We start from the raw sequence: 17,102 nt of genomic DNA on the forward strand, positions 1-17,102 counted from the left end.
ATCTATCAAGCTAGATAGAGGGGGGTCAAGAGGGAGTATGATGTGGGGCAGGATGGGGGGTTCAAGACCATTCGCTCCCTCAAACGGACCAATGGTATTCGCGGGTTGTCAAAAAGCGCCCTTATGGAACCTTATTTAGACTTGTTCATCAATCTCCCTCGACCGTCGATGATACATTGTATGATTGTACCAGCCATCTGTAGGTCTTGAGCATTTTCTCGCCATCAAATCTAGCGGCTGAGGTCTTGGTACTTCCCTGAATGCGCCCGCGAACTTCGTGGGGCACTTTTTGCTAGTCTCCGATCGCATCGCAGACACGACTCATCCATGCCGGAGGAGCCGCCCCGTAAGCAGGGAGTCTCCCTGCCCACGGCCAATGCGACATCTGACGAAGTCGACCCCTTCAGGAGATCCGTGGCACGTCTGCCCCGACTTGTGACGAAAACACTGCGGCAATGGTTTGTGGCGCACGCCTCTCACCCGTATCCAACGGAACAAGAGAAGAAAGCGTTGCAGGAGCAAACCAATCTTAGTGACCGACAAATTGCTAATTGGTTCGCGAACGCTCGCCGCCGCTACACTGCCAACTCGTTTGAACAACATGCCCCATCTTCTGGGCGTTCCATCTCGGTTCCCAATCTAGTGAGCACGTCAAGATGGCAAGACATGAGCCCCTTGGATCGCTGGCGTCATTCTCCCCCCGACCAGGAGCCTGCACCTTTTGATGCCATTGCCGTGGCAGTCCGCCACTCGCTCCACAGCAATGGGTCGGAAACCACAAGGCTCCCCGATTCTTTCAACACGACACAGCGTCTATCCCACGCGTACTCAGACAATTCGTTCGAATCTCTGAGCTCTCTGGGGACCAGTCAGTCGTCAAACTCTACAGGTAGTGCCTTTTCCTTCGAATCCAATAGTACAAACCCAAACTTTCAGCAGTCCTGGCGACTCCCCCGTAGCCGACGCCGGCGCCGTCCCCTCAAGCAGTCTCAATCGTCATCAGCACATCCATCCAACGGTCGCAAGACACGAAAATATCAGTGCACCTTCTGTACAGACACGTTTGCTTCCAAATACGACTGGACTAGACACGAGAGCGCCCTGCATCTCTCATTGGAGAAATGGGTCTGCTGCCCGCAAGGCCCGATCTTCTTCGATCGAGTTCCGCGCTGTTCATTCTGTGAGGCCGAAAACCCTTCTTTTTCTCACCTTCAATCACACCGACATGACGAGTGTACAGCTAAGCCTGGGCCTTTACGAACCTTTGGCCGTAAGGACCATCTCAGACAACACATGCATATAGTCCACCGAGTTGAGCACATGCCAGACCACGTAGCCAATTGGAAGACCAGGATAGCCTCGATAAACTGTCGTTGCGGCTTCTGTGGGGAACGATTCGTCGATTGGCCTACTCGCAATAATCACATTGCCGAGCATTTCCGGGACGGGGCCTCGATGAGAGACTGGACAGGCTGTCGGGGTTTGGACCCTGAGATTGCATTGCTAGTGGAAAACGCCATGCCGCCCTATCTGATTGACTCTGAAAGGAAGCAATTCGAGCCGTTCAGTGCTTCACGCAACACGGGTCAAGAAATGGGCGCAGTCCAACATAGTGCGCGGGTCCCCACGTCGTTCGAGTCACTTACTGCGCGCCTGGGTGCTTTTGTCTTACAGGCCATGAAGGACGGCGTTGTCGTCACTGATGAGACTGTACGAAGACAAGCACGAACAATCATGTACGGGGACGACGATGCCTGGAATCAGACCCCGGCTGACAACGCCGAATGGCTGCGACTTTTCAAAGAAGGGGTCCGTCTGAAATCAGCCGCGGAGCCGCTCTCAACACAGGTTGACCCGCGTCTCATACTCGCAGGCAGCGCAGCGGCTGGCGGGCAGGCATTCTGGCAAGACAGTGCAGACGCTTCCTTGCTCACACGGCTTGATTCTGCGTTACCGCCAGCAGAGGCACCTTCCCCGTTTGAAAGCATGGATCTGAATAGCGATTTGCTCCTGCCGTATGCATATGACGACTTGACAAGTTTACCCCTGTGTTGGCAAACTCCAGAGTGCTTGGCGGAGTTCAGCCAGATGTCTTGCACGCAGAGAGGCGGCGCTGGAAAGACTAATGCCTGCACGAACAGCATAGGTAGCGGCACGTTAGCTACAGCCGAGTCTGGAGTGCCCTCACCTCACGGCACGGGATGCTTGGGATCCTTTCCAGCGAAGAACAACCATTCCTTACAGCAAGGACTGTCGCCGGCTCAAAACAAGGATGCCACCGGTAGTCCATGTCCGTTTTCAGAATGGACGAGAGGGGACGACTTCAGCTTCCCGTGCGACTTGAGTCTGCCCAAGAACCCATCATGAGTCCCAGCTGTTGTCAGAATTGTGAAGAGGCTGGCTTGGCCAAGGTGCTGACCCGGACAGATTGCTACGAAGCTGATTTAGTGCTGAGCTTCTCAATCCCACCGTTATATGGCTCCCCTTTCATGTAGATGGTACAACCCGTCCCTGAGGTTTCCCAAGCATTCTCTGATAAAAGGGGGCCTCCCACCACTGTTGGATTCTATGTTCTGTCTCATCTGTGTAGTCGAGACTCAAAATCGTAAATACCCTTCTTTTTTTTTGGCAGAGTCTGCGGCCTGTTAGCTCGCGAAAATGCTGGGTCCGTTAAAGCTGCGGGAATTTTGTACGACGTTCTCCCAAAATCGCCAGTCTCTTCACATTCTCGTCCCTTGAAAAAGCAGTACCCAAGCTAGCACTCGGCGTGCAGGCAGATGCTGGCCTTTGGCGCCAGTGAGCTAACGCTGGAGAGAGCTGTGACCAAATAATATAGTATATCCTTAGACCCGCCATGTCAGTCTGCGCCCTAACTCGACATTTGTTCTCAGCCAAGGCGTGCAGGACCCGCGGTGGCAAAAGTCAATTCCGGATGGGGTGATGATGAAGCAACCCCCTGTAGACTATTGCCACGCTGGATTTTGCCTGCCCTGTCTGTCGAAACTAGAAGGGCGGATCTGTGTGGTACGTACGGTAGCGCAGTTCTCTTATCCGGGGGGTGCTCGATACATACCTGGGTAGTCTCCAGAGAACGAAAAGAAAGGCACTCCGTTTCTCCGAAAATGAGCGCAATCAAACCCGCAGGCACAGAGGGCTTTGGCCGTCTCGTAACACACTTCCTGAAAAGGTCGGTTGAATCTATATCACTGCCATGGCAGAATTAGCAAAATGCCGAGACGGCACGCTGTTTGAAAACATACTAATTTTTGATCTCCCGCACATTCTAGGGACCAGAAGGACACCGAGGGCCAGAACGCAGCGTGGTCGGAACTCTGGGACACGGACCAAAGTGATCTCTGGGACCGTGGGAAGCCGTCGCCTGCGTTGGTCGATTTCGTTGAGCAGAAACTTGATGAATCCTTGCTTCGGGGAGCCGATGAGGGACAAAGACGCCTGAAGGCACTAGTGCCGGTATGCCTTTGTATATGTCATATAGGATGTTCCTTGGGGGCCAACAAACACACCCCCCCACCCTCTGGAAGGCCCAAGGGGCAAGTTCTGCGATACACGTGCTAACGCGCAAACTGTGGTCGAAATATATAGGGATGCGGACGCGGGTACGACGTCGTCATGCTCGCTCTTCACGGCTTCGATGCCTATGGTCTTGAAGTCTCTCCGACGGCGGTGTCCGCGGCGAACATCTACGCCGAAGCCGAATTGAGCCGTCATCACTACCCGTCCGCGGAGGACTCTTTGGACCAAGGCCATAGCCGTCAACCTTCTGTCAGCCATAGCCACGGCACGGTCAAGTTCGTGCAGGGAGATTTCTTCAAGTCGGACTGGACGAGCAGCTGTCTGGGGGAAGGCGAGGTATTCCAAGGCTTTGACTTGATTTATGATTACACAGTAAGCCACAATGCGCGTGCCTCGTCTATACTGCCCCGCTGTCATGGAAAGCCACAGGCATCGATCCGTTTCGGGTTGTTTGACTGATTGTCCACGTTTTTGTCTAGTTCCTGTGCGCAATACCGCCGCCCCTGCGTCGAAACTGGGCGCGACGAATGCAGGAGCTATTGTCCCCAACGGGGATCTTGGTCTGTTTGGAATTCCCCCTGTGGAAAGACCTTGATGCCATCGGGCCCCCTTATGGCCTCAATGGTGTGTACTGGGATCTCCTTGCCGACGGTGGCGATGGGATCCTCCATGGCTCTGGGTTGGCCGGCGAGAAACAGGCGGGACAACGAGGTGAAGAAGGGCCGTTCAAGAGAGTGCAGTATTACAAACCGGACAGATCATACAGCCAGGGCCGAGGAACGGACATGGTCAGTGTGTGGAAGCCCTCCCGGGCGAGCGGTTGAGCAGTTGATGGGAAAATATATAGCTTCGGCCTCTTATCGATTAACGGTGTCTAGCTTCAAAGCAAGGCCTAGCCCCAACACCAGATGACTACGTATGCCATTGTTGTCTGTAAAGTCTCATCCGTCACCGACCATGAAAGAGGAAGGCAGCAGAATTGTGACATCCGTAAAGACAAAGGAGAGATATCACGCAGCTTAGTCTGAAACCCTCGATAACTGGCTGCTGTGGTAGACTCTGTTAGGCACTGGATGCTATTGAAACGACCTTGCGCCAATGTTGTTTGTGCCCACCCTTGAGCAGACTCCTCACATACCCAGGTATATTTTCCTCCCCATTCGAATCTTTGAACTGATGTGAGCACTCTCTCCGCTCTCAACACCAAGTGTCAGCAACCACAGCACCCATTGTTCATACATGCTTCTTCTTGACGGATCGCCATTCCATCCCCAAAGCGCCTACAAGAGTCATGCATGAGAGAGCAACTGGGAGGTAGAATGTTTGCATCACAGCTGTGCTGACGCTGCGAATGGCTCCAGCAAGGGACTGTGCCTTGACGTATGAACTCAAGTTAACCAGACCGTCGCGACTCAAGGACGTGTAGTCCACCTCTGGAGCGAAATGTTTGATGTTATGAGCGAGCCTTTGTGTAAACAAGGTCTGCGCAGCCGCCACAAACACCGCAGGTCCGATGCCCTGAGCGAACTGGATGAAAGCGATGCCAACTGGTGTATCCTTCTGAGGCAGAATCGTCTGGACGGCCACCTGTGGGCCCTGAAACCCGATTCCGACTCCGAACCCCAGAAGCGCCTGGTAGCCGATGAGACTGGCGAGTGTCGCGTCCACACCCAGAGTGGTCATTAGCCCTACAGCTGGAGGCGTTATGATGCTGGTTGACAGCATGAAGGGAGTATAGTACCCCAAGTGTGATGTCAGCACGCCTGAAGAGAAGACGGACAGAACCAACCCCGCAACGACCGGGAGAACCATGACCCCGGACATCGACGCCGACAAACCTTTCACCGCCTGGAAGTAAATAGGCATCTGCTGGAGTCAGATTTATGGTCCACACATAAGATAGTCGAAGCGAGCGCTTGAAAACCTCATGACTGGGGTCTGTGGCTTGCGTGCTCAATGGAAAGAGGTAAGACTCACATAATATTCGATGATCGATAATGCAGCGTTGTTGCAACAGCTAAATATGAAGCCAAATATGATGTTTCTCTGAGACACGATGCGGGGCGGCAGTGTCGCACAGTCTTGCTTCCGATATTGAAGCCAACAAAACAAGAGGAGCAGCACTGCAAAGACGCAGAAGATTGCGATAATACGCCAGTCTTGCCAGCCATACTTGGTGCCACCCCATTGCAAGCCCAGCATGAGAAACGTGATGGACGGGACAAAAAAAGTCATACCAAGCAAATCTAGTTGCGCAAGCTTTTCTCTAAATGTCGAAGGCGAGCTTGGATCTTTCTTGGGGTTGAAAAAAAAGACCACAATGATGAAAGCTGCCCCGATTAGTGGCAACTCAACGTAGAAGCACCACCTCCATGAGAGGCGATCAGTGAGGAAGCCACCTATAAGAGGGGCTGTTAAACAGGCAGTCGCCTCAGCGGCGCCGCCGATACCGGCGTAGATGGATCGTTTCGACAGAGGAAAACTTCGTATGATCATGCTGGATCTCACATTAGAGAGGGATTTGTTTGTTTGTTTTTGTACAGCAATGATTTGCCAACTTTGGTTGACTCACGAAAAGGCGCCAGCTATGACGCCGGCGGCGGCGAAACCTGTGACACCTCTTCCCATAATGAAGAAGGGTGATGTTGGTGCCAGGGCACATGCCAAAACACCCCCAGCGAAGAGGACCAAGGTAATCACCAAGATCCTTTTCACAGGGAACAAGGTATACGACTTCCCAAACAGAAATTGAAATGAGCTAGCGGTCAATCGACTAGATCGTGGTCAGGCAAAGACTTAATACAGGGGATTCATCCCAAAGGGGGACCGACTAGACCGAAGTATACCAACCGATGTCTTCGATGGTGCCGAAGTGTTTTGTCATTGTTGGTACTGCCGTCGCCAGCACTGTGTAATCCTGTAGAGCCTGGATTAGTTCGGCCTGAATGGGCAGAGGTCCATACAGAAACTCACTAAGCCGACGATTATGAAAGCGAGCAGAAGCGCCGTGACAATGGCCACGAAATCTTTTCCGTGAGGATACTCTTCATCTGGCGTTAGATTTTCGTCGTCGAGTTGATGATCCCTTTGATGCGATGATACCTTCTCCTCCACCTTTGGCCTCGGCTTTGCAGACATGGTAAGAATCCAACTTCAGGCTCCGTGTCAAGGGCTGGGGCCCTTTGGTACCTTTCGCAGGTTGAGATTCCAGGAGCAAAGGGAACGATGGAAAAGAAACTCCATTCCTAGAAGTAGGTGAGGTCGACTCCTCAGTTTAGTGAGGGGTTCCTGCGTCCTTTTAGCGTGCCGTTTGCTAGAGCTGAAAGGGCCGATTGTGAACCTGAGCCTTCCCCAGTAAATTGTGGGCAGACATACTCCTCGCTGCGCTTGTGAGGCGTGAAGCGGCAATTATCATCATCTGCTTGATTAGTTTCGCTCACATCAGACATCGAAGGCACGTATATCCGTACAAAATACAAACGCTTGAGGATTTCAGCGTCTGACACCAAAGATAATGACCGCCAGCTTCACCAGGTTGTCATACGCCGAGACCTTAGCCAAAAAGTCAACGACAACGATAAGCAACGTCTTAATCATCAAGTCTAAAGCCGCAATGTATGATCGAAACGCTTGCACTCTGAGTGGTGTCCCTTTCGGCAGCCAGCGAGGACGAAAGAGATAGTAGAATCTCGAGTGGGCACTAAGCCCATAGAGCAGACAAGTTGCGGTCAGCAGGGTCAAGCCCCAGTAAAAGCATTAGAACAATATAGAGTGTTGCCTGCTAATCTGCATCTTAAAAGTGAACAAAAACATCTCCACCAGCATGTAAATGAGAGGAAACGAACAAACTGCTGATAGTTGGCCATAAGTCTTGTACCTCCGTGCTCCTATGTCGCCACCAGCGCTGAGCGAGGTCGTTGTTGCTATTGACGTAATCAGGTGCCGAGCTGAGGTCAAATGAGTTCTTGATGATTATTTCCCCGTGCTCTGAACTCTTCTGGTCAAAAGCGTTTTCTGGAGTAGTTATGGTTTCGTCTTTCTCATCGACAAGATCAAAAATGTGGAGGGGGAATTAGCCCAGGAGTGGCGTCACAATGACACAAAGAAAGTATCTTGTGAGTTGCTGCATCTTTGCAATTGCGAAGATTGTCCATATGTTTGCCGGAGAGAAGACAAACAGCATTTGACTCGGGAATCACGTATGCATGGGTCAGACTCTTACAAGCGCTTGTTGCTGTAGGTGGCCAGGCGTATCACCTGGACTAGTGTTACAGACACTGCCTTAAAGATGCCAGCGCTAATATGACTTAGCATAGTTTTCACCAATTCCAGATGGCGATAGACAGGAAGCCGATGTGGGACATTCCAGGCTGTTCAAAAGACCAGTTGTGGCGCCCAACTCAAGGACCTTAATTGGTCAACAGTGCTTGACCACCAGGCGGGCGGTATCAAAACCATGAGGGTCGCGACGTGTCTGGCCTATAATGACCACTAAGGAGGCGGCTGTTGAACAAATTTGTGTGGTCAGGAATAGGCTAGTTGATTGAAAGCGAAGACCTAGCTGGAGTGCTGGCAGAAGCTTTCAAATACCGACTCGCCGAGTACGGAGTAGTACAGAGTAGGTAACAAATTGACGCAGTGTCAAGACCTCCAGGCTAGCCTAACTTGGCTAATGTAAGAGCGGGGAAGGCGAATAGGACTAGCCTAGAACGATCCAAAGGAGATGTGGTGAGGCGCAAGGCTTCGTAAGGCATTGCAAGGCTAATCTTGTATACCAGGTAGACGGTGCCGATGATGGACAATACAAGATCATGTAGTAACCTAACAGTGCTTTCAGTGGACACCGAGACTGCTTCGTTTCTTATTTGCCGGATATTCCATCCTTGGTGCGTGAGATCTAAACTATATTCTATATTCTCGAGCAAATCCGTCGGACCCAATGGTCTTTTCATTATGGGCTGCATCTTGGGAACCTGTGTCGGTCTGCGTTCGTATGGGTGCTCCAAGAGGGTCTGACGCTTGATTGAATGCAAGGAAGGCCGAGTCACTTTAAAGCATACCTGGAATAAGAGTCGGGAGCTGGCCTTCATCGTGGGTAACTATGCGCAGGACCAGGTCTCAGAGCGGATTTCTTCATCATATGCCGTATTCATCACTGTCTGAGATTTGCACATCACACCGAGCCCACGCTCTTTCTCACTCCCATTCCTGCCTTGTTTCTCCATAGGGGTATTTAGTCAACTGGACTTGCCCAACTGGGAAGTCCGTATGTCTTTCAGCAGCGTACGCAGGTAGATTTTTGAGACCCTGCTTCAACTCAACTAATTCAGTCAGTGTGGGCGGGGTATTATTGTGGACCTCAATCATGACCCGCTTGCGTTTTTGAGAGTCGACAGACAAAGTTACTGACCATCACTGGAATGAGGTTCTCCTGGAAGACGACTCCTCGGCCTCTCTTTCTTTTTCTTCGTCCTCTCGTTTCTATCAGGCTCTATTTTCCTCACGTTGTGACGTCCCACTCAGCCTCAATTTTCTTCAGAAGACCCTCAAGGTAGCCAATGGCGGAACTTGGTCCATCAGGCCGATCAAAGACGCCCTCAGCCAACTTGGCATATTCTTCATCTTCCGAGTATTTCCAACCCTTCTCCCTTGCTTGGTCTTCCAGACCGTTAATTGTATCATTGAGTGCTGATGCTTGACGCCACGCTTCTGTAGCTATCAAATTTCGATCCATTCAACTCTCGCTATATAGCAAAGCTGAGATGGACTTGAGCATTGACGAGTATCTGGCGGGATTGCCGCCGACGAAGAACATTTCTCCGTTCGACAAAACCACACGTTTTATCATTGCATATGCGGGTGTCGCAGCTCTTGTTGTGCCCATGTTAGTCATGAGTTCACCCTCCACACAAAACTAAGAGTCTAGCCACTATGTCTATTGCAATTCGTGCAAGTAATGCTGAAACACTGGTTCCGACGGCCACGTACGACGTAGTTTTGATCATATTTGTCGGGACAAGTAGTTGATTACTCTTTGCTTCAAACCAATAGGGAAGAAGATGGAGATACAATTTCTGCATTTTGCATGGAGTAGCGACTTTCGAAGCCTGAAGGCTGAAGCATATTGTTCTAACGACATTATCCAATCTGAAGCAGTCGAAGATAGAGATAGAAGATCGTCAAATCTAATCTGAACTCTGTGTTTAGCAATCTTTTAAGTGCCTCGCGGAAATCATCCTGCGGTGATTTTATTCTCGATGTCGAAATAGGTGTTGAAGCTAGGCCCAAGGCTGCGAGCAGCAAGGAGCAGCCTTGTGTACGGCGGAGTACTGACAAGGCTGGATAGATGCTTCTCCGTACTTTATGCAAAGGCACAACTGATGATTTGGCGGCACCCGCCAACTCGCAGCCGAGTCTAACCACTTTGTTCCTCGACCAAACTCCGGCTCATTTCCTCCGAGTTTCTCGTCCTTCCAACCCAAAGGTTCCAGGAACGTGGCTTGACTTGTCACTCCATGACGACTTTTGAGTGATCCTGGTAGGGACACGAACATGTTTGGTTTCTAGAATCGCAGCCGTCAGCATGTGAACACCATCTGTCCATCACGCCCTTCCACGCTTTCTTCCTCTCCCTCTCCCCCTCCCTCCTTATTGGGCGGTGACAGCAAGCAATGCCTCGACAGCGACCGACCTCTGGCTACGCTCGCCTGGCGCAGGCCGACGAGGACGAAGGTCCGCTTGGAGAAGAAGATTCCGGGGATGAAACGTACACATCCTCGCCTCTGACCACCCGATATGCCTCGATTCAACCAGCTCCGCGCGAGTCGATGCGCTCCGGCGCCCGCTACCATGATACACCGAGACGACCCATGAGACGGATACGAAGTAATTCCTCGGGAGTGGACATCAAAGCAATCAATGCACGGTTGGAGAGATGGGCTGAAGAGATTGCGTCCAAATTCAAAATCAGCTCCGTCAAGGGCAAGACTCAAGAGGAGGAACAGCTTGAGATACACCATTCTGTTTTTCAAGCTCCTCCGGGTGTACACCCTTACACCGCCTCCGAGTTGGCTGCGTATACTGCTGCTACCGAGACGCAAAGAATGACTAAACAGCAGTTTGATGACATTGTGGAAAGCGTCAGAGTCGCCATCGAACTTGGAACGCATCCCAAAATGATCTCGCAAGGGAGCTCCGGCAGCTACTTCGCACGCAATAGTGAAGGCAAAGTTGTTGGTGTGTTCAAACCAAAAGATGAAGAGCCATATGCCTCAAGGAACCCCAAATGGACAAAGTGGCTGCACAGAAATCTCCTCCCTTTCGCTTTTGGTCGGGCGTGCCTGATTCCCAATCTGTCGTACGTGTCCGAAGCCGCTGCGTATGTTTTGGATTACCAGTTAAGGACGTACATTGTCCCATACACTGATGTCGTCTGGCTATCCTCCAAGGTCTTCTACTATGACTTTTGGGAAAGGAGAAGCACCTGGGGTGGAAAGAAAAGCCTACCAGCGAAACCAGGCAGCTTTCAAGTCTTCCTGAAAGGATATAAAGATGCAAACCTTTTCCTGCGCGAGAACCCCTGGCCGGATCAAGCAACCGAGTTCCGTGCAGATATGGAGCATTCAAGAAAGAGGAGGCGGTGGAGCAATTGTCTTCCAGGTGGTCGAGGCTCTGACGACGACGACGACGAAGAAGAAGAGACCCCTCGAGTAGTTTCGCCTCCTCCCTCGGAAGATGCACCCAAATTCCGCTGGACACCTAACATAAGACAGGCTTTCCGGGAGGAACTGGAGAAATTGGTCATTCTCGATTACATCATGCGAAATACTGATAGGGGCCTCGACAACTGGATGATAAAAATCGACTGGAAGACAGAAGAAGTCTCGCTTGTTGCAGAACCTCCCAAACCGAATGGAACAACTGAAAATGGGGATGCTCACCTACGCCCTGCATCAGTGAGCCCAAACATCAGTCCTCAACGACCCGAGTCGAATACCTCGAGACCGTATAAGCGGTATGAGGCGATGGAGAGTCGATCAGGGACGCCCTCAAACGCCCAAGAACCCCAATGTTCGATCACGATTGGGGCCATTGACAATAGTCTGTCATGGCCCTGGAAACACCCAGATGCCGTATGTGTATAATTTCACCCACAACTGGCGGACTAGGCTAATCTATCTACCAGTGGCGGAGTTTCCCATTTGGGTGGCTATTCCTGCCTGTCTCTTTAATAGGACAACCATTCTCGAAGAAGACGCGGGATCATTTCCTCCCTTTACTAACTTCAACCGCATGGTGGAGCGAAACTCAACTGGCTCTACGGAGAGTTTTTGCGCTGGACGCAGATTTCAAGGAAAGCATGTTTGCGCGGCAAATTGCCGTGATGAAGGGGCAAGCTTGGAATGTTGTTGAGACTCTAAAACAAGAAGACCACGGCCCTTTGGAGCTAACCAGGCGGACCAGAGTATGTGTGTGGGATGACCTCGTAGATGTTCCCGTGGCAATCCCCATGCGTGTCCCTTCTACCGAGATGAATCGCCGCGCAGCACGTCATTATCAGCAACAAGAAGAGATGGACATAGGAGCGTCCTACGCATCTGCTCCGCCTGGAAGGCACCAAGCACCACAATTTGACCTCCTTGGCTCTCCGACGAGCGAGTTACCCAACCCAAACCGCTTCGATCTCACTCGCGAGGACAGCGCTGCAGATCTGGGGTACCTGCCGGGTTCGGGCCAAGAGGGTGGGCTCGGCAGCACTGCTCCTGGCCTCGGTTCTATGGACTTTGCTCGAGAAGCCCGCAGCAGTCTAGGCTATCACCCCAATACGCACACACTCCCCGCTCGCCCTTCGGCGAAGGGCAAGACACGCTTTAGCTTCGAATTTTCCCGTCGTGGCGGCGACCATTCTACCATCAGCAATAACGTGACCTCGAAAGAACGCACCGCCACGAGAAGACAACGGTCCATGTCCACAAGAAGTGGGCACAAACAGAGATCCGTCCCAACCATCGTTTACGAGGGAGATGATTTCGATGAGGGAGATCTGGGATATGCCGCCGCGAGTGATATGGACTCAACGCATAGGAGGAAGGTAATTGTGGAGCGCCTAGAAACTGTGAAGAGCAAGAAACCCTTTTTCACCTGGTGTTAGAACGGGAAGAACACGCGGCCGCCGCCCGCAATAAAGGAAGGAGAGTATATCGAAGGGAACTATATGTGTATCTAAAGACCTGGTCTGTGTCTGTCTCCTGTCTGCCTGCCTGCATGTTGGGCGGGGTATAGCGCCATCTATCTAGCATTGTTTTGGGGCGGTTGATTGGACTTTATCTTTGTGCAAGAGGCAGGATAGAAGAAAAGAAATATCAAAACGTGTTAGGTGCATGATGCATGGTTGCACGATGCATGGTAATGGCAACGGCACCATCAATGACAAACTGTGTTTCAATATACCATATCAATATACCTACCTACCTAGATGGTACTCTAGGCATCATGTAATATTGCAAAACGGAATGAGTTGCATCGTCATCGTCATCGCAATCGCAATATAGAGAATAGAGGACGGAGGACAGAGGACAGAATGACCCGCGATGATCTTTTTGACTACCATTTTCATTATCATCATTGACGACGAGGATGACGACGACAACCACCGTATCCCACATCGCCCTGCCCTACCATTGTTATCCTATTATATCCTGTTCTGGCTGATTCTTCTTGTCCGGCTGGTGATATTAACAGCCGCAATCAGAATACACAGAACGGACACTCGACACTCGACACTTGACACTGAAAACTGAAAACTGTGGGTACCGAGACCGGAGACCGGGCACTGGAAATAAATAGAAAGTGGGAAATAGAAAGGAGGAAGGAGATATGTATAGTCTGGCAGACGTGAATCGATCAATCACTGCGTCCCTGTTCAGGTCACAATGAGCGTGCTGGTCTAAGATGGGTTGTGTAGATAGACTCCGCCTGCCCACATTGGGTTGGTGGTTCGATCCATCGCAGTCAAAGCCAACCTGGTCCATTTTCATAGCATAGTCACGTCCCAAGCGAAGGGGCCATATTCAATTAGATCTCCTGTCTGAGAAACGCCATCGACGCCGCCCCTGTCCATATCACGTATCCCCACATTCACTCTCGTCCTAGTCCTCGCCTTCGTTCTGCCAAGTCGGTCTCGCTCACACAGTAGAGTCAGAAAGCACAGGTGGTGTCCCTTTTGATTTCTCTGTAACGAGACCCGCGTTCATCATGTAGAAGTCTTGATTTCCTGTTTCGGCAAGTCCCTCCCTCTCCAGCTCCAACTTTACGAGAAGTCTTCCTCTTCCTTCTCAATCGCATTCTTAACCCTCAGCAGCAGCGTCGTCTTCCACTTGTCCAGCTTGCTCAACGAATCGAACTGGAACAACTTGTCCGAGAAAGCTTCCTGGTCACCTTCTTCCACGCACCCGACGAGGTCCGTCAGCAACATATTCTCCCTCGTGCTTGCAAAACTGCCGTCCAACTCGCGATAGTGCTCCAATGCCCTCTTGGTAGCCACTTGATCGCCTGCGGCGAGATAGCATATGCCGGCTTTCAGGAAGTAGTCCTTCACGCTCCAGCGCATGAGATTGTTGTTTAAGCTCGACTTCGCCACGGCTTCGAGTTTGTTGATCGCATTCTGATAATCACCTTCCAGGGCCGCCAGGTCCGCAACCTTCAAGTACAGTTTGTTCGCCAATGCCTCCGCGTTGTCGCTTTCGTACCACTGTGCAGCAGTGTCATACGCCTCCAAGGCTTTTTTCTGATCGCCGATCTCCATCTCATACACTTCAGCGAGGTTTTGTTGATGCGTGGCTGCACGGCGGAAGTTCCCCTTCGCGGTATAGTGTTGTATGGCGGTGGTAAGGACGCGGGCGGCGTCTTGGGGAGAGTCTTTACGGTAGACTTTGAAGGCCTCGGTGAGGGTGTTGGCCATGTCATCAGGTTCATTCAGTTTGGATTGTTGGATTGAAGCGGCCTTCTCAAAAGCCTGGCCGGCTTCCAGATCTGTGGGGAATACATATATCAGTATTGGTCTTGGATATTTCCGTGGATCGCGAGGAGGAACGACTGTTTGTGCTGCCTGGCGCTTACTCTGCTTCTGTACCCTAAAGGCATTTGCGGCTTGTGTGTAGAGGTCTGCTGCGTTCTCCCATTTTTCTGCTCGTCCACCAAATAGACTGAATCCGCCCGAGGCGCCTTGGACGGCTTTGTCGGCTTTCTGGAGTAATGCTCGGGGATCTTGAGCCATGGGTGAAGTAGAATTGAAGGGTGGTGAGGGAGCAGATATGGTATGTGCGAGGCGCAATGTCAACTGTGTCTCCTGCGGTCCTGCGGTTGTCCTCGAGAGATATATAGACGAGGGTCACGGGCTTGAGATCAATCCGTGGCTGGAGATAGGTGGCTTCTGGAACAATACCGAGTTGATGAACAGAGTTGCATGCCACTGTCCAAGCTGGGCAACGCCCCGCCAAAACGGTCGAGGACCGAGCGCAGACGTCACCACGCTGCTTTAAGGGTCTTGAGATCTTCGCAGGTGCGCCGTCAATGTTTACATCCTCTCATCAACAGCCAGATCCAATGTAAACCGTCAAGCTAACGAGGGATTCGGGACGGTTTTGATTTGAATTTCGAAATGCCTCGGTTTCCTCGACCAACCTTCAACATCCGCACTGCTCTTTCCGGACCCGTCACCAGCCCTGCTCGAGAGAAGGAACTGAGGCTAGTTAAGAAAATTGAAATTTCCCCAGAGATCCAATCCCTCCTCGAGACGCCGACATGGTCGGTGTCTTCGCTGTTGCCTCCATCATCACGGCGATCTAGAGGTAGAGACTCGACGACAAGGACAGGCAAGACGTCATCCGAATCACAAGCCCCCTCGAGAGACGAGGATACGCCGGGCGCGAAAGAGATAACGCGTGAGAAACTTCACCATCTCCTCCGCCTCTCCGCCCTCCCCCTCCCTAGTTCTCCCGGCGAAGAATCCCAAATGCTCCAAGATCTGCGCGACCAAGTACACTTTGTCAAGGAAATTCAAAAAGTCGACACAACAGGTATCGAACCTCTTGTGGCAATCCGCGATGAAACCTCAGAACATAGACAAGAACGCACCATCACCCGGTCGACACTGGCCGAGTTTCTCGCACTTGAGGAGAGGAAGGGCAAGAATGGAACGATAAGAAGAAGAAGAGATACGTATCAGGTCACAAGCTTTACGCCGGACAGCCAGCCGTGGAAGGAGGATCCGTTAGCTTGGAGCAAGGTTGAGGACCCCTGGGAACTCGGCGAAGGTGAAGAGAGTCGAAAGATGGGGAGGTTCTTTTTTGTCAAAAGACAGGCGCCTGAGCTAGAGCACGACGGGACGGGGAAAGGGGAGGGAGGGCAGAGTGTGAAGGGAAAGGAAGTGGATTGATCAGACGGCACGAGGGCCACGGGCTCCTCGCCCAAAACTCGAGGAACTTTTCGAAGGTCACACAAGCTCCGCGAGGAACTAGTGTCCCGCAATACTAAGCGGCAACCGACACTTGGGAAAGCCAACAACACACATCTGAACCCATTCACCATCGAAATTCAGGCATTGGAGACAGCAGCGGCGCAACAATACACTCAGTCACCAACCACCGCGACGCTTTCAATCCCAGGCATACGGGTCCCACTCGCCCAGATTCGCCTTCTGCCCTTCGTCCAGCCCGTCGATGACTTCAGTGTCCTCGTGAGAAATCTCCCAGCCGAAAATCTGCTGGTTCTCGATGATTCTCGTTTCTCGGTCGCTCTTGGGGATCACCACCAAGCCTTTCTGCAGACCCCACCGCAGGACAATCTGCGCTGGGGTTTTGCCGTACTTCTGAGCAAGCGAGACGATCGTCTCGTCGTTCAATCGTCGCCCTTGCGTGAGTGGGGAGTATGCCACGACCACGATGCCCTTGCCTTTGCAATACGACACGAGCTGCCTCTGCTGGTTCCAAGGGTGGAGTTCAATCTGGTTGCACACGGGCTCGATGTAGACCCCTTCCTCGGTCATGAGTTGTTCGATGTGCTTTGGGGCCCAGTTTGACACTCCGATACTCTTGACCAGGCCCCTCTCAACGGCGTCTTGAAGCCCCAGCCATGCTTCCTTCCTCGCCAACGGCCCAGGGCGAGGTGTGTGCAGCAGGTACAAGTCAATGGACTCCAGTCCGAGCTTCTTCAGGGAGCCTTGGACCCCAGCAAGAGCCCCTTGGCGGGAGTACATGTCGTCCCACAGTTTCGAGCACACAAATAGTTTTGAAGGGTCAATTTGGCTTTGTGCAATGGCCGCGCCCGTCTCTGCCTCGTTCTTATAAATTTGGGCCGTGTCGAGGTGCCTGTAAGAATGTTTGAGGGCAAAGAGTGCGGACTGAGTACACGTCTCGCTTTGGCAGGTGCCGAATCCCAGAACGGGAATTTCGTGGCCAGATTTCAACGGCAGCGTAGAGGTTATCTGTAATTCAGGCATTTTGAGAGTTGTACAACTCGAGAGAGGACAGCTCAAGAGTAAAACTCCAGATGAACAACAACTAGTCCTT

General features: G+C 51.8%; 7 protein-coding genes across 7 annotated transcripts; 4 read left to right on the plus strand and 3 right to left on the minus strand.

Moving 5' to 3' along the window:
* Positions 1 to 327: 327 nt before the first annotated feature.
* Positions 328 to 2,367, plus strand: Z519_11142 (uncharacterized protein; the record flags this gene model as incomplete). The annotated part of the gene is made up of 1 exon (XM_016768855.1): positions 328 to 2,367. The coding sequence occupies one exon, from the start codon at positions 328 to 330 to the stop codon at positions 2,365 to 2,367; it is 2,040 nt and encodes a 679-aa protein (XP_016614701.1).
* Positions 2,368 to 3,122: 755 nt separating this feature from the next.
* Positions 3,123 to 4,358, plus strand: Z519_11143 (uncharacterized protein; the record flags this gene model as incomplete). Its single annotated transcript, XM_016768856.1, has 4 exons — positions 3,123 to 3,187; positions 3,288 to 3,471; positions 3,604 to 3,906; positions 4,014 to 4,358. The coding sequence occupies 4 exons, from the start codon at positions 3,123 to 3,125 to the stop codon at positions 4,356 to 4,358; spliced, it is 897 nt and encodes a 298-aa protein (XP_016614702.1).
* Positions 4,359 to 4,767: 409 nt separating this feature from the next.
* On the minus strand, positions 4,768 to 6,672 carry Z519_11144 (uncharacterized protein; the record flags this gene model as incomplete). The annotated part of the gene is made up of 5 exons (XM_016768857.1): positions 4,768 to 5,400; positions 5,512 to 6,031; positions 6,107 to 6,307; positions 6,366 to 6,451; positions 6,508 to 6,672. The coding sequence occupies 5 exons, from the start codon at positions 6,670 to 6,672 to the stop codon at positions 4,768 to 4,770; spliced, it is 1,605 nt and encodes a 534-aa protein (XP_016614703.1).
* Positions 6,673 to 10,205: 3,533 nt separating this feature from the next.
* On the plus strand, positions 10,206 to 12,685 carry Z519_11145 (uncharacterized protein; the record flags this gene model as incomplete). Its single annotated transcript, XM_016768858.1, has 2 exons — positions 10,206 to 11,666; positions 11,720 to 12,685. The coding sequence occupies 2 exons, from the start codon at positions 10,206 to 10,208 to the stop codon at positions 12,683 to 12,685; spliced, it is 2,427 nt and encodes an 808-aa protein (XP_016614704.1).
* Positions 12,686 to 13,843: 1,158 nt separating this feature from the next.
* Z519_11146 (uncharacterized protein) lies at positions 13,844 to 14,809 on the minus strand (the record flags this gene model as incomplete). Its single annotated transcript, XM_016768859.1, has 2 exons — positions 13,844 to 14,565; positions 14,653 to 14,809. 2 exons carry the CDS (start codon positions 14,807 to 14,809, stop codon positions 13,844 to 13,846), a joined length of 879 nt encoding a protein of 292 aa, XP_016614705.1.
* Positions 14,810 to 15,193: 384 nt separating this feature from the next.
* Z519_11147 (aspartyl/glutamyl-tRNA(Asn/Gln) amidotransferase, C subunit) lies at positions 15,194 to 15,970 on the plus strand (the record flags this gene model as incomplete). Its single annotated transcript, XM_016768860.1, has 1 exon — positions 15,194 to 15,970. One exon carries the CDS (start codon positions 15,194 to 15,196, stop codon positions 15,968 to 15,970), a length of 777 nt encoding a protein of 258 aa, XP_016614706.1.
* Positions 15,971 to 16,189: 219 nt separating this feature from the next.
* On the minus strand, positions 16,190 to 17,032 carry Z519_11148 (uncharacterized protein; the record flags this gene model as incomplete). The annotated part of the gene is made up of 1 exon (XM_016768861.1): positions 16,190 to 17,032. The coding sequence occupies one exon, from the start codon at positions 17,030 to 17,032 to the stop codon at positions 16,190 to 16,192; it is 843 nt and encodes a 280-aa protein (XP_016614707.1).
* Between the last annotated feature and the right edge of the window lie 70 nt (positions 17,033 to 17,102).

Source organism: Cladophialophora bantiana, assembly GCF_000835475.1.
Source record: "Cladophialophora bantiana CBS 173.52 unplaced genomic scaffold supercont1.21, whole genome shotgun sequence".
NCBI lineage: Eukaryota > Fungi > Ascomycota > Eurotiomycetes > Chaetothyriales > Herpotrichiellaceae > Cladophialophora > Cladophialophora bantiana.